This window comes from Gobio gobio (genome assembly GCF_949357685.1).
Source record: "Gobio gobio genome assembly, chromosome: 2".
Classification (NCBI taxonomy): domain Eukaryota; kingdom Metazoa; phylum Chordata; class Actinopteri; order Cypriniformes; family Gobionidae; genus Gobio; species Gobio gobio.
Genome location: NC_137098.1, coordinates 63,434,601 through 63,450,108, shown reverse-complemented (window position 1 = coordinate 63,450,108; position 15,508 = coordinate 63,434,601). Strand labels below are relative to the sequence as shown.

The 15,508-nt window shown below is 39.8% G+C and overlaps 1 protein-coding gene across 1 annotated transcript in view; it reads right to left on the bottom strand.

The window, feature by feature from the left end:
* dnah2 (dynein, axonemal, heavy chain 2) overlaps positions 1-15,508 on the bottom strand; it is a 198,846-nt gene that overhangs the window by 79,169 nt on the left and 104,169 nt on the right. Inside the window, exons 31-38 of the mRNA XM_079809147.1 lie at positions 14,340-14,528; positions 14,158-14,261; positions 8,357-8,546; positions 8,089-8,269; positions 7,831-7,958; positions 3,998-4,150; positions 3,276-3,401; positions 670-888 (exon numbers count right to left, since the gene is read on the bottom strand). Of these exons, the coding sequence (XP_079665273.1) occupies positions 670-888; positions 3,276-3,401; positions 3,998-4,150; positions 7,831-7,958; positions 8,089-8,269; positions 8,357-8,546; positions 14,158-14,261; positions 14,340-14,528 (1,290 nt within the window). The remainder of the gene's footprint in view (positions 1-669; positions 889-3,275; positions 3,402-3,997; positions 4,151-7,830; positions 7,959-8,088; positions 8,270-8,356; positions 8,547-14,157; positions 14,262-14,339; positions 14,529-15,508) is intronic.

Below are 15,508 nucleotides of genomic sequence, written 5' to 3'. Positions count from 1 at the left end.
GGGGTTACAGAGAATGAAAAAGACAGGGAAAAACAACAGAAGCTAAAACAAAAAAGATCAGAACAAACATGAATGCTAAACACATGGTTTTAGACATGAGGAGTCTCAGCCGATGGCTGGGTTAAAAGCACAGCGTGGAGTAGCGTCCTTTAGCCGCAGCCAAGCCAACTGTGAAAAGAAAGAGATCATAAGCGACGGCAATTAGCGCTAGCTGCCGTCTTGACTACGCCATCATTTTCAAAACACCCACGAGTGAGCCGTGAGTGTGTCAGGGGGGCTTTTAATGAGTGTTAAGTCCTTGCTGCCACATGTTCTCTAAACAGCGAAGAGTGTTTAAGGGAAACTCTGTTGTCTTGGTGGTAAATGTATCGGGTGCTGAATAAGCGCGGCCGCTGACGGCGGTTCATTTTCATGGTAATGAGGGATGGAAGGTTGGCGTAGCCTCTTAGGCTCTAAAACAGCTGCTGCGAAGACATTTGTTTTTGAGGCATGATCTTTGCCCTTCAAACTAGTCATGCATGGAGACAACTCATTCCGATAAAGCAAACGGGGCCGCTTTGTTATTGAGGAACCTTGCGTTGACCTGTTGCAGTTTAGACAACATAAAAAGCAAGATAGCTAGCTATTGATCCAGAGAAAGGGATGGAGAGATTGAGATAGAAGCCTTACACGTATGAGGTTGAATTCCGGTTCTCCATTGCGGTGCAAGGTGCTGAGGGCGCTCTGAAGGATTCTCCATGTGACCGTCTTGCCGCTGCCAGTCTTCCCCACTATCATCGAGGAGTGTCGGGAGTTTTTGGTCTCGTACAGTTGAATTACCTTGGTCACGGCGAAGGGGGTCACCTGGAGACCGCTCTGACGAAGCTCGGCCTCTATAGCCTCTTTCAACTAGTGATAAAGAGAAAGAAAATGTGTGTAAGACGGAGTAACGTCTAAATTCTGATAGCCAAATATGTGCTAATTGCTTCATAACATTGCATAAACTCTTTCCATGATGCAAAAAAACATCCCTTCGGTGGAGGTGAATCTCACTGATGCACTAAAGACAAATGAACTGGCAAGAGGTGGGCGGCCATCTTAATAAAAACACCCGCTGATACTGCACCCCTGAGTGAAGTCGCACCAACCAGAACTGCTCCAGAGGCACTAAAGCAGCCATGCTAAACTCTCGGGTTAATTTAATCTCCCTCTCCAAGTTCTCTCTCGACTCGTTAAACAGATGGAGAGGAGGAATAAAGGAAACGGCTCTGAGGCGCTTGTGCTGGAGTAAGGTGGAGATGAGGATACAGGATGGGTAATATAAAACGGCAATAAAAACACTGTATGATATGCACGAGTGGAAGCAGAGGAGAAATATTCTACTTTTTGTCTATGTGTGTGTGTCGCATTTGATTGTGCAAGGAGCAGGAAGCAGCTGTGCAGACGTTCGGAGGTGTCTGCCTTATATCTCCATAAACTCTTCCTCAGAAAGAGCATTTGTCTGTATTCAGCAGAACAGGTTTAAACACTTTTTTGCCATGTTTTACATAGTCAAATGTGTATTTGGACAAAGCATTAATCAAAACAGTCAAAACAACAGAAGGCCGTTTAGTAAGCCAAGTTTTGAAGTGCTTAAAGATGGTTCTCAAACATTTTGAGAATCCAATATATCTTATATAAGTTTTAGCTTTGCATTGTTCTCTATTTAAATAATTATTTTTATACCAACTGTACAGTACAGTTTGTACTAGAATAGAGATGCATGAGTTGGATCCAAGTGTCTTGCTTAAAATGGTTTAACCTTTTAAAAAAGATCCGAATTGATCTTCAGCTGGTCTAAGAGGACTCCCAGCCTAGACAAGCTGGTGTTTAGTTGGTTTACTTGAGTGGTCGGCTGATCTCTCAGCTTGACTGGCTTTAAAATTTCCCAAATCCTTCTAAAATCCCCTCTAAAACAGTGGTTATAGATACTGTACAGTACAGTTTGTACTCGAATAGACGACCAGAGAGGCAGGAGGTGCTGTAAGCGTCGTGCTTAAAGCGATTTGACATTTTAAAGATATTAAAATGCTTTCTCTTTCCCAGCCCAAACGGATCTTCAGCTGGTCTAGTTGGACTCCCAGTCAAGCCAAGTTAGTGTTTAGCTGGTTTAGTTAAGTGGCCAGCTGGTTTCCAGGCTGAGAAATCCCTCTAAAACCTCTCTAAAACAGAAGTTCTCAAACAGGGGGCCAGGGCATGCTATCTTCCAGGGGGTATCCAAGAAGTCATTCAATTATTTAAATTTAGTTATATTAAATGGATTGTCCACCCTAAAAAGAAAATTCTGTCATCATTTACTCACCCTCAAGCTGTCCCAAACCTGTATGAGTTTCTTATGTTGAACACAAAAGAAGATATTCTGAAGAATGCTGGTAACTAAACAGTTGATGGACCCCATTGACTACCATTGTATGGAAAAAATACTAGGGCAGTCAATGGCCACCATCGACTGTATTCTTCAAAATATCTTCTTTTGTGTTCAACAGAAGAAAGAAACTCATACAGGTTTGGAACAACGTGGGAGTGAGTAAATGATGACAGAATGTTCTTGTGAACAAAATCTTAATAGAAATCCTAAAAAAACCCCACTAAAATTAAAGATGTACAACATAAAACTGAGGTACATATCAGCTTAGATATCGTCTTGGACAAACGGGGGCCATGGAGTCAAAAAGGTTAAGAAACCAATGCTCTAAAACCAGCCAAGAGACCAGGTTGACCAGGATGGGAGACCAGCTAAGATCAATAAACCAGCCTAGGCTGGTTTAAGATCATTTTTTAGCAGAGAAGTGCAGAGACAACTATAAGTAAGCCCTTAAAGGTTAGAGTTATTGGCACAGAAATTGCACATTACACTTCAAGGGCACAAAGTTAAACTGGGATCTCTGTAACTCTCCAGCTCACAGATCAGAATGTCTCTGCTTTTGTGTGCTTGTCAGGATATTTATCCTCTAAGCTCCCACTAACAACTTTGTATTGGCCTTTATCTGTATTAAAGAAGTGGACTGTGTGAATTGTGTACAGACAAGGCAGGAAAATATCTGCAGGCTTTAATGGATCTTTTGAAAGGCGTTTCAGTGAGAGAGAGCCTGTGTGAGAGCTGTTCTCTAAAAAATAGGATGGGTGTAATCAAAAACACAAAAAAAGATATGCTTTTAAGAGCTTTGAGTCAGAGCACACCTTCATACACAAATAGACAGACTTTCAGTTGCTTTATGAGTCCATTATGAAGCCAGATGCACGCTGGGACAGGCTACCTTTCCGTAGTTGATAGTGGGCGTCTCCACGGCAGGGAAAAGATCCTGGATGATCCCATTAAACAGTGGCAGATCGATGGAGGTTAGTTTAGCGATGTTCATGTCCTTCATAGACATCAGCAGGATCTGCGGTCAAAGGGTATAAATGAAAAAATGATGTTAAATTAGCTCAGTGCAGGAATATATCTTCAAAGCTAAAGTAGGCCAGCTTCACTTGACCAAATGTCAACCTTAATTTATGAGCAGGAGACCGCAAAACTGGTCTCAGATACATCTGAAAACTGCCCTTCCTGCTCTTCTGTAGCCATACCGCTTCCGAATGACATTTATTTTAACAAGCATATCTTACACATATGTGAACCTTTAAATAAACATGGGGCACCTTTTCCATGGGCGATGATATTGAAGTAAAGCGAAAGAGACTGAGAGAGTGGCGAGATGAGCACTCGTGTGGCGGTTATGAGTCCGTTTCAACTTCTCTTTTAAGGTTTTGTCCCCTTTGATAAATTTTTGATCACATCCAGAGAGGAGCACGTTTTAGTGACATGTCTCTCTCGACATTAGCGCTATCTTCACACACACAAACACACTGACAGTTCAGTGCTCACACACACACAAACTGGCTGTTTCACTGAACGCGCACTGAGGCGTATTCAGGTGAAGCAGGCCTCTGAGAGAAAGCTTTCTGGATTTATTGGATGCTGCATATTTGTGTGTCTGACCTCTTCATCGACAATGTCAGGACAAGCTCTGCGCTTCTTTCCAGCATAGCGAAGCAGAGAGGTGAGAGCTCGCAGGCCAAAGTCATAGTGGTCCTGTTTAGACAACTGCTGCACTGCCAGAGAATACAGAGTGAAGACTTTCTTAGCCAAAACCTGAGAAAGAGAGACAATGAGAGACAACAATTAAAAGTGTAACAATGTCTCTTTGAACAAAATACAATGCTAATATGATGAGAACACAATTAGCATGAGACTGCATTCACAACCCGTTCATATTCTTGAGTGAAACTGGATAAACGGGGAAGAAAAATGTAGGCCGAGAGCTGATTTTGTCTGTTGGGAATTGTTTGGACTGGGAAAATTCACATATGAATTTTTCTAAATAAACCGGGAACATTTGGTGAGAAAATTATAGTCTAAAGAGTTTACAGTTCAAACATTAACATTATAGAAATCTCTTAAGAAAATGGATCATGTGACCTTGAACACCCACAGCTAATAGAAACCATGGTAATATATCTGACAGTAACACATTAATATATCAGATGGACAGGTAAAGAAAGAGCATGAGAGGGAGTGAGAAGGGTGTAAATGAGGAAATTCAATAACCTTTATTGCATCATTTTTTCATCTATGGGGGAACATAAGTCAAGAAATCCAAATCAAAGTCAGTAAGATGAATAACCTCAAGAAAAGACAATGATTCAAAAGGGGTTTGCATTCAAAAAGGCTGTGTCGAATTTGCAAAAATATATTGTGTTTTGAGAGCTTAAGTAAAAAGTGCATTCCAAATCAGTAATGTTTTGCATTGTATGCCACTGCTTTACAACAGGGTTTCCCAAAATGGGCTTCACAAACCCCTGGGGGTTGGTGAGGGGACTGCAGTGGGTTCGTGAGTTGATGAAAATCGAATAATTAATTAAATGAAAAAATTAAAACAAATCATTCTAAAAGCGAAAAACAATCAAAACAAAACTTTTTTATTAATTTACCTGCATGTCATGTGACCATTAATCGATTTGGCTGACAAAAAAGTTTGGGAAACCGTTTTTACAACAGTATTTATGAATTTATAGAGGAATTATAGCCATTTAATATACAGCTGGTTGGATTTACAGGATTTCTGTACATTTCGTTCACATGACAATGGCGTTTAGGGAGCCTGAAAAAGCAAACTTTTGAAAATGGGTTATAAAAAAGTGCAAGTTTTTGAAAACGAAACGTGAATTTGTTAAAATGGTAAAACGTACATCAGGGGCACGTTCAAGTTCAAACCGTACGCAACGTTTTGCTATGGTTTCCGGGTTGAACGACATGTTTCCTGTAAACGGTGTGCAACGGGTTTGAGATGCGTTTCTCTTGTTTGGTGGGTGTGTCAAATATGTCAGCCCAATCAGGAGCAACATGTATATAAATCACGCGGCATTAAAGACATAGACAAATGTGTCCGCTGCAGCTCGGTATATGCAACAATTGAAGATATTAGAAGACATGATTGTCGTAAGAGTTTTATAGTAAAAATATAGCATATCAACATGATGATGTAGTTGTTTATATTTTTAGCTTCATTGCAAGGCAAGTTTATTTATATACCAAATTTCATACACAATGGTAATTAAGTGCTTTACATAAAAATGAGAAAGAAAATACAAGCTATTAAAAAAGTAAGAACTAGAAATACAATTATTTAAATAAGAATTGATTACCAGGAGATAAAAAAGTTAATTAAATGGGACGGGGATGTTTATTCTGGACGGTCGGCAAGGGCAGTGACTGTAACATCGAGTGTATTTTGCAGTCACTAAACACGTATTTATACCGATTTCATCAGACTCCGAAAATTACTTTGAAAAAAACACAAAGAATGGCCTTCTCAGCTGCCATAGTTGCAACTCCTGCGTCATCAGAACAGGGTGTTCAACGCAGCACCGTTTCCGTTTAAAAAACGTTTTGCAAGGTGTTCTGTCTATTGGCACGTAGTGTTTCTTAACAAAGTGACATCGCCAACTACTGGCCTGGCAGCAGAATACAGCATTTTTAGTCAATTTCGCATACCTACGCTGGTGTCTGTACATGCAAAGGACAAAAGAAAAACTTTTCAGTTTTTAGTACATCGTTTTCATGTAAACATACCCTCAATGAAAAGATATAAAAACAAGAAATCTAAACATAATTTTGCCAGAACAAAGGAGCTCAAATTTTGCTTCAATACACATGTGAAATGCCCATAATGCAACTGCATGTTAGCAATAATTCACCAACGTAAATTCAACATGAATAAACTATAAGCAGTCTGAAGGTAAGCTGTATGAAATATTATTGGAAAGACAACAATAAAAAGCACAATTGTTTTGTTAAATGAAAAATAATGAGAGATGAACTCAACATGATTGAGAGAGCGACAGAATACAAAGAGTTGAAGCATAAAGGTGAGCGCATGTGTGTGTCCATGAAAACCGTGAATGTGCAACAGAAGGCAGAAGCCAGTCTGTGTGTGTGTGTGAGGGTAACCATGTCAGCTCCGTTTCCACACTGCCCACTAACAGTCTTACTTATACTGACACAAACGCTCATGCGAGCACACACACGGAAACACGCGCCAAAGTCACGCTAGGCTGAGCAGACTATGGGCTCGCAGGGGACGGTCATCTCGCTGTCAGTTATGGCTCATAACACCAAGACCTGCACACTCCGGTGCATCAGGGCAATACTCTCCCGCTCACTCTCTCTAACATGGCCCGGCATTGATATGTCCATTTCCTTTCATTTGCGAAGGTAATAGTTCTCTCTCAACAGCACGCAATGATTCTGCCGTATTGACTATGCAGATGGGCGTCTGGAAGGAGGCCGAGTATGCCGGGACAATCAAATCTGCCATTGACATTCTGTGCTTGGCTGGGGCCGGTGCTGGTTCCCTTCCCAGCTCTCTTAATCTCAAGTCCATTATTTGTAATTCTGAGTCCAATTCCCCATGCCTGTGCCGCTGCCAGCCCGCCAGGCTTGTGTACGGCATCAACAAATGAGGCTTCCCGTTTGGAGCACGCAAGCAGGGGGAAGAGAGGGGACGCAGCCAGTGGAAACTTGTGGGATTTGGTCAACCACAGGGGTGTGTGTTTGTGGAGTGTGCGTTTGAAGGGGTTGGCATTACGCACCGGTCGGATGTCTCGCGCGCACATGCGTGCGTAAACTCACAATTGGCATGCCTGCTGCGTGTTGGAGGTAATCCGATGGCAGGATCAGCCCCCTGGAGTGTGTGTGTGAGTGTGAGCCAGTTCATCTGTGTTTGCATAACTGAGTTGATCTCCTCCATCTTCAATACAATCTAATATCCCACAATAAGCAGCTCACTCAACAACTGTCTTTTCTTCATATATACTGAAATCAAAGACTCTATTAAACCATTTAATTAGTGGTGTTAGTGGTACGGACATGAATGATGCCTTGTTGTGCTGCTTTTTTTCGAGGAGGGGTATGCTGTTACTGCCCTAAATGATCAGACTTTTTTACTTGGTGGATAATAAAACAGGTGAATCATAGATACTTGGAGGTGTGGAATAGGAGAATGTATTGTGGCATCCAAACAATTACACACTTCACCCTTAAGTATAAGGTTTTGAAATGGACAAAAACGGCCTCTGCCAAGGTTGTCAGTGGATGAGACATGATTCTCAATGCTTTAAACAGAGATCCTTTAAGTGTACAGAATGGATTGCAAAACACACTCTCCATTTTGTTGTAATGGTTGAATTGGTGTTAATCAAGTGCAGCCACTCAATGCTTAAAGAACTTTCTTTTCAGACTAAATATATCAGACTGAAGTTGTGTGTGTGTACCTTGCAGTTATTGAAACCCTCTGCAAAAAGCGTGATCTCAGCTATAAGGGTAGAATCTGGCACTACCATAGAGATCGGCCGAAACATAGACTTCAAATTATCAGGCAACTCTGTGCGGCCAGCATAGCCTACAGAAGAAAAGAGAGGGGGTGAGAACCACAAAAACAGAAGAAAGCAAGTTGGCTCGATGTAGAAACATAATGGTGAGCACATAATGACTATGCCACTATTCAACACTACTAAATGCAGTTTGAGCACCTGGGTTCATGGTGATGAAGATCCCACAAGACCAGACCAAGTTGATCTGTCTTCCCTCAAAGGTGAATTTGTTGAGTCCCGCAGACAGAGCGGACAGGATTGACAGTATCTGCTGGGCCACCACAGACAGCACCTCAATGTTTATCCGGTTAAACTCATCAAAACAGCCCCACGCACCTGTCTGGAGAGAGACATAAGCACATACTCAACAACACTACATTAACTGTTGTTTAGTTTAAGTGTTTGTATGATGTGGTTTACTGGATACCTGAGCCAGCCCAGAGTACATGCGGCCCATAGATTTGAAGTCCAGGCCCTCTGAGCAGTTAACCACTATCACGTACATGCCCAAAGATTTACCCAGATCTTTAACCGTCTCTGTCTTGCCAGTTCCAGCAGGGCCTTTGGGAGAGCCGCCCCGGTGCAGATACAGCGCTGTGGTTAGAGTCATGTAGCATCTACACAGAGAACAAACGCATTCTGTAATACATATACACACTGACATATATGATATTTCCACAAGCAAAATAATACAAATAATACAAAAGAAAATTATGTAAAATTTAAATAAGCGTTACATATCTTTATTGGAAAGGTTTTAAACAAAGTTTGTAATGCTTGTTCAATGAACCATAAACAATTTTTGCCCATGCACCTGTGAAACAGTCCTTAAAGGGATAGTTCACCCCAAAATTAAAATTCTGTCATTAATTCCTCACCTCATGTCGTTCTAAACCTGTAAAGCTTTCATTCATCTTCAGAACACAAATTAAGATATTTTTTATGAAAAGATCCGTTGACAGCTACGCAACTCCCACTGTGACGCAAAATGTTAATAAAGAGATCGTAAAACTAATCCATATGAATTGAGTGCTTTAGTCCAAATTTTCAGAAGCGACACAATCGCATTATATGATGAACATTGAATTTAGGCTTTTATTCACATATATACATTGATTAATAACTCGCATATCAGTTGTAGTAAACGGAAGCTCAAGCATGTTCACTTGACATGCAAGAACCAATGAGGTTCATTCTCGAGTTACGCAGCACATTTGAGCTTCAGCAAGAACCAATGAGGTTCATTCTCGAGTTACGCAGCACATTTGAGCTTCAGCAAGAACCAATGAGGTTCATTCTCCAGTTACGCAGCACATTTGAGCTTCAGCAAGAACCAATGAGGTTCATTCTCGAGTTACGCAGCACGTTTGAGCTTCAGCAAGAACCAATGAGGTTCATTCTCGTGTTACGCAGCACGTTTGAGCTTCAGCAAGGTTTGTTCTTGCGCATCAAGCAGGTTCAGTTGAGCTTCTGTTTATGTTCGCTGATTAATGTTTAAATGTGAATAAAAGCCTAAAATGTTCATCATATAAAGCGTTTTACGGTCTCTTTATGAACCTTTTGAAGCATCAAAGTGGCAGTTGTGCTGTCAATGGAGGGACAGAAAACCCTCCGATTTCATCAAAAAGATCTTCATTTGTACTCCGAAGATGAACAAAAGTCTTACGGGTTTGGAACGACATGAGGGTGAGTAATTGATGTAAAAAAATATTATATAATTTTTGGGTGAACTACAGACGGTAGACAATTAAAGTCACAGTTCCAATAAATTAAAACATTAAAAAGAGCTTTCTACTGACTGAAAGACGACCAGAGTCCCAGATCACCAGTGTGAACATGCCACAGGCTGCAGCGGGAGGCATGAGGCATGTCCTGTCAAAAACATGCTGTAGATATGCATGGAATTGATCGCTTTTGTCAATTTCTTTCTTTATCATGTTTTATTGACCATTTTAAACCATTTTATTCATAAAGTACACCACTAAAAGGAGGATTTGTAACAAATGTAGTTAACTTCTGGGAATATGCCTTGGCAATTCTTAGGGCTAGAATAGAAACAGGGATAGACTCACTGCACACACACTACAATTCACTCAAATCACATGAATCCGTAAGCGCATACACAGATGGAAAAGAGACAGACAGGCTTAAGCATATTGTCCATGTCCTTGAGTGGGCTTAAGATGTCACCCTCTCAACATAATAAACCCGGATTAGATTCTTCCTTTCATTTCACTGGAGGCACGTTCTGTGCTGATTTTTTGCGGCCTCTGAAGGCACACAACAGGAAATCCACCATTGACTCCTGACTCCACTCTACATAATTTCATGTAGAAGAAAATATTCACATTTTTGTTCTTTTATCACACAGAGACATCTGGAGCTCCCCTCTCTCTCTCTCTGCCTCTATGTGCAGGTGTGCTCTACTGATGGGGAGGGAAGATCTTGACGGATAAGGTTAATGACATGATCCCTGTCTCTCACTCATAATGACTTGGATAATGGCTAAAGTCAGATAACAGCATCAGAATCCCCATAATGATCATTACAAAGCAGCTGATCACATCAGTCAAATGAAGGAGTTGACTGTCACACAGGACAGGATATTGATATCTCTAGTAATATGAGAGTTATAGTATAATATGAGAGTGTGGGTGATTATATCTCAGCCAGAGGTTACATTTCTCTGTGGTGTTAATGCTTCAACATGCATAATGACACCCGGGTAAAATTCACTCTTATAAACGTACGTGAACTCAAATAATCATATCAAGAGTGAGTATGATACTACAGGCTTCACTCGGATGTTACTGTGTTCTGTCTGAGGGAGCTGGTCATCAGGGCCCGGTTACAACAAAGCCCATAAGTTAAGAAAATCCAAGTTATAAGGTTAAGTATACCCTTAATGAAATATCAGTTGCAAGAAAAAAAACTAAGGGTCCACTTAAGGTACCTTAAAGTCTCCATTAAGTATTTCCCCTTAAGTGCTTAAGTTCTGTTATGCGTTGCAACAAAGTCCTTATTAACAATTTCACCCTAAAAAAGTTAGGGGACAAAAACAGGTCCCTTAAGTCATCTGCTCAAACACAGTGGCAGATGATTTCATGTTATTTGAGGACAAGGAAGTACCGAGGTGCATTTTGAGTGGGATTTTAGATATTAAACCTATGATATGCTTTTAAACAATGTGTATTGTGAAAAGCATTATACAAATAAAACTAGTTTTCACTTTTTTGCATCACTTCTACAGTGCGCTTGACAGCAATATTTCTTGAATTAGTTATCTCATGCCAGGCTTTCATTATGTGTGTAAGAGTGATGATGGGTTATAATGGTTTTAGAGAGTTTTTTCCCCGTCTTCTTCTAAAAGAATGTCTCTTTTTGTCCTTGTTCCAGTTTGGTTTACGTTTTTTGTTTCAATACAAGATCTTGGCCAAAAATTGATGCACCTCTTGACGGAAATAAATGTCTTTGGTCAAGATCTTGTATTGACAATGCAAGTGTCCAGCAACTTGTAAAGTCTCCTCCAGCACATCCCAAAGACTTTCAATGAATTTAAGGTCTGGGGCCGGATTCACGAAGAAAAATCCTAAGAAGTTTGTAAGAATGTTCCTGTTCTCAAATATTTTCTTAAGAACATCCTAATTTTTTACTTAAGTAGAAAATGAAAGGTGTTATTTGGTGTTATTTTATTGAAAGGCGGGTATTGCTTTATACTCGCTGAATGAAAAACACCTCAAAGCCCATCTTTTTGTGCTGCCTGCAGATTACCGTAGATATCATAAGTGTGCAGACTATTTTTGTTGTGACTGACCTGACAGGAGTTAATCACTCGGCATCGTGTTTTTAATGCACGGTTTCATTAAAATCGTTATTTTAAAAGAGCCTGGCTGAATCCAGGGCATTATTGTGTCCGAAACCCTAGTGGACATTATTGAGTGCACTCATTTAATCCCACATTGCACCGCGATAACGAGAGTACAGACTATGCACAAACAATGGCTGTCCGAATTCACTCGCTCATTTTCATTCACTCCTTCAAGTGAACTGTATTAGTGGACTAACTAAGGGAATAGTGAATGAGGGTTTATGGGGCGATTTAGGATTCAGCCCCTGTCTGCCCCTGCAGCGGTCTTTCCCATTCATTTGCACTCTGTCTTTCTTGCGCTCTCTCTAGAGTGAATGCGTCCGGTATCTGTGTGTGTGTGTGTGAGAGAGAGAGTGTGTGTTTTGTGCTTCCTCGCTAGTTCTAGCTTGAGTGAGCACGTCATATACGTGTAAAAGATCGATCCGTGTCACTTCAGAGTACTCGTCCTTATTCATGCTACTATTAGTAATATTATATTTAGCTAGCTACTGTTATGTTGTAATGGTTAATATTTGAAACAAACCCAATACATTCATTAAACATCATTTACAATGATTCTTAAGAACATTCTTTTCAGGAATATGAATACTTCTTAAATGTTTACTTAAGAGCAATCTTAAGAAAAAAGATAAGAACATTCTCAAGAAAAGTTTTTGAGGCTACAAAATATTCGTATCTTTTTTCTTAAGTTAGAAAATAAAAAGAAATTGGCAGTTAAGAAGAATTTTACTCTTAAGAATGTTTCGTGAATCCGGCCCCTGGACTCAGAGATGACAATTCATGTGTGTAAATGATTCTTCACGCTCCCTCCCAACCATTCTTTCACAGTTTGAGCCTGATGAATCTTGACATTGTCATCCTGGAATATGCTCATGATGTGTCTTCCTACATGGTTGTTTAATGAAAAGCTAAACACTCCATCAATTAGGGTTAGAAGAACTTGCCAAATGTATAACATGCTAGAAACATAATAATCACTGCAATAGTGTAGTAAAGGTCAGCAGTCTGTTATGTACTGTTTACTGTGGGAGATTTCGTAGCTAAACAATGCATGACAGGGTGACAGTTAAGACGTTTGTTGCACCGCTCCTAAAGAAATCCCAGTCCAACTTTATATTCGGTGTCTTTACCTACTATGTACTAACATTTAAATTAATTATTTGATACAATGCACTTATTGTGTACATACAATTTTTTTTTACAATGTACTTAAAAATACCTGCATGCAATTACAGCTGCAATTAATTTCTGTAACACAATAACTACATTGTACATAGTAGTTAAGGACACCTAATATAAAGTGTGACTGAAACCCCTTACCTCAGGGAGACTCTAAAGTCAAATCACATAAAGGGTTTTCATCCAAGCGGACACAGGCCTTTTGATTTAAAGCGTCATTCATAAAAGGCTTGACAACTTTTGATTTTATTGGCAAACATATGATGTATGAATTTCATTAAAAACTAAAATAAAAACAATAATAAATTCAATTACATTTTTGAAATTGATAAGATGGACAAGAATTAAAGCAGACAATAAAGTGCCTGGCATACAGTATATGGGAACTTCTTAAAGATGATTGAGAGAATGTTTAGTGTGTGCAGAGATGTCATTTAGAACAAAGAGCAGCTCATTTCTCAAAACCCTAAAATAGAAGAGTTTTAATTTGTTCATTCAGTTCATTTTTGGTCACCACATAATGACTTCACGTTTATTCTAAATGTGAAAATAGAGAAAGAGTATGTCCAAACTTCCCACCATGGGGGACTTTTTAAAATTCGGATTCAGTTAAAGTGTTTTTTTGTTTTTTTAATATTCATGACATTTAAATGGTGATGCCTTTTTATTTTTCATTACTTATGACATTTAAAACAGAATTCAGAATTCATGCACCATGTACCTCTGGAATATCTACTATTATATTTTTGCAGTAGACAGATAAGTAACTGGCAAAATAATTTGTTTTCGGCGGGTTGTTTTTTTATGTGTTAAAATAAGGGTTTTTGTTTTAGGACCTGCACTATATCAAGTACTTCATATAAAGAAAGGCAGTCAGTGCACTCGTATTACTATGAATGGAAGAAATGCAACGTGCTATATGGCAGAACAAGTCCGCCTTCTAAATAAAAGAGCCAGTCGTATGCACATTGGCTGCTTCAGCCTGAAAAATACGTTTTTTTAACACTATTTGAGCATAAGAAACCACATTCATGATACAGTTGTTGTCAGATTTCAAATATGAAATTGAATCGTAATCTTGGTGAACAGTTTTGGAGAATTTGATGTTTCTCCATTCAAAAAGATAGGAGCTGCACTTGCATGACTGAAATCCCTTCAAATACATTGATCACATGTGTTACCTGTCTGTGAGGGGGGTGATGACCAGACGACCAGAGTTGCCCAGGTACTCGTAGCCATAACGAAAGTGTGTGTTGGTCTGTTTGATGACGCAGTCGTCCACATCCTACACACACAGACAGAGACGTTTAGACTGTTGTGTTGATGACCTTCTCCCAGTTCTATACATTTTCTCTCCCCTAACCTTGTCCCAGTACAGGCGGAGTTGGCACAGCCAGTCAAAGGCGTTGACGTCACAGCAGCCTGCTTTGGCCAGTTTGCTGATGACATCACGGGCGTGGACCTCCACGGTGACCAGTGCGACGATCTTCAGGCGCAGAATCTTGGATAAGTTCCCTCGTATGGCTTCAGAGTACTGACTGAGCATGGACACCTGGGTAACACAATGCAAACACTCATTAGAAGACAGACACGCTCAGACACAACGCAAACTAATTTTATGGATCAGAGGTTCCAGATCAAACCTAGCCACAGTTACTCCAAACATACTCGGTAAACACCAGCTGAGACGTGTAATGTAAATGTAAATTAACAACAAAAAAATCCCTGCCTTCCTTAAGCCCAAGAAGCCATGCTCTGAGACTAAATCTCAACTCTCAAAGACACAGAGACAGGCCTAAGCCATTCTCTGTGTCTCACTGGCTTTGGCTTATAAGATGTGATTGGATTAAATTCATTTGAGCTGCCGTCCTTAATTAACTTGTGTATGTAGTGTATCCGGTGCTCCAAGTACAAATACACATGAAATGAATAACTTTTTGAGTGAAGTCAGTAGTGTATATGGAGTTCATCCACCAGTTATTAGCAGTTGAATCGGTGCCCGCAGGACTCCACAGAGAGTTCGGCAGATTTCGGCAGAATCAGAACACCTGTCATTCCTAAAATTCGACAAATCCCCTACTGCTCTTGTGTTTGTTAATTAAATATTTGGACTAATTTTATTTTGCTTAAAGCAACTAACAAGTGTGTAGTACCCTCAGCTTTATTTAACACCATGCTGTAATCCATTCCAGAGAATCCTACAGATTTCCTTCTAAATTGGCATAGAAAATGGGGGAGAAGTCTGCAGATTCTGTCTAGATATAATTATTAGAATATTTAAAGCCTGAACACACCACATCTGAAAAAAAATAAAAAAATGTAAACGGTAGCTATAATTAGTCCATGATATACATTACCGGTCAAAAGTTTGAGAACATTAATGTTTTTTAATGTTATTTGAAAGTTGTCTCTTAATCTCACCAAGACTGCCTTTGTTTGATCAAAAATACAGTAAGAACAGTAATACTGTGAAATATTATTACAACTTAAATGAACTGTTTCTGTAATGTCGTTTAAAATGTAATTTATTCC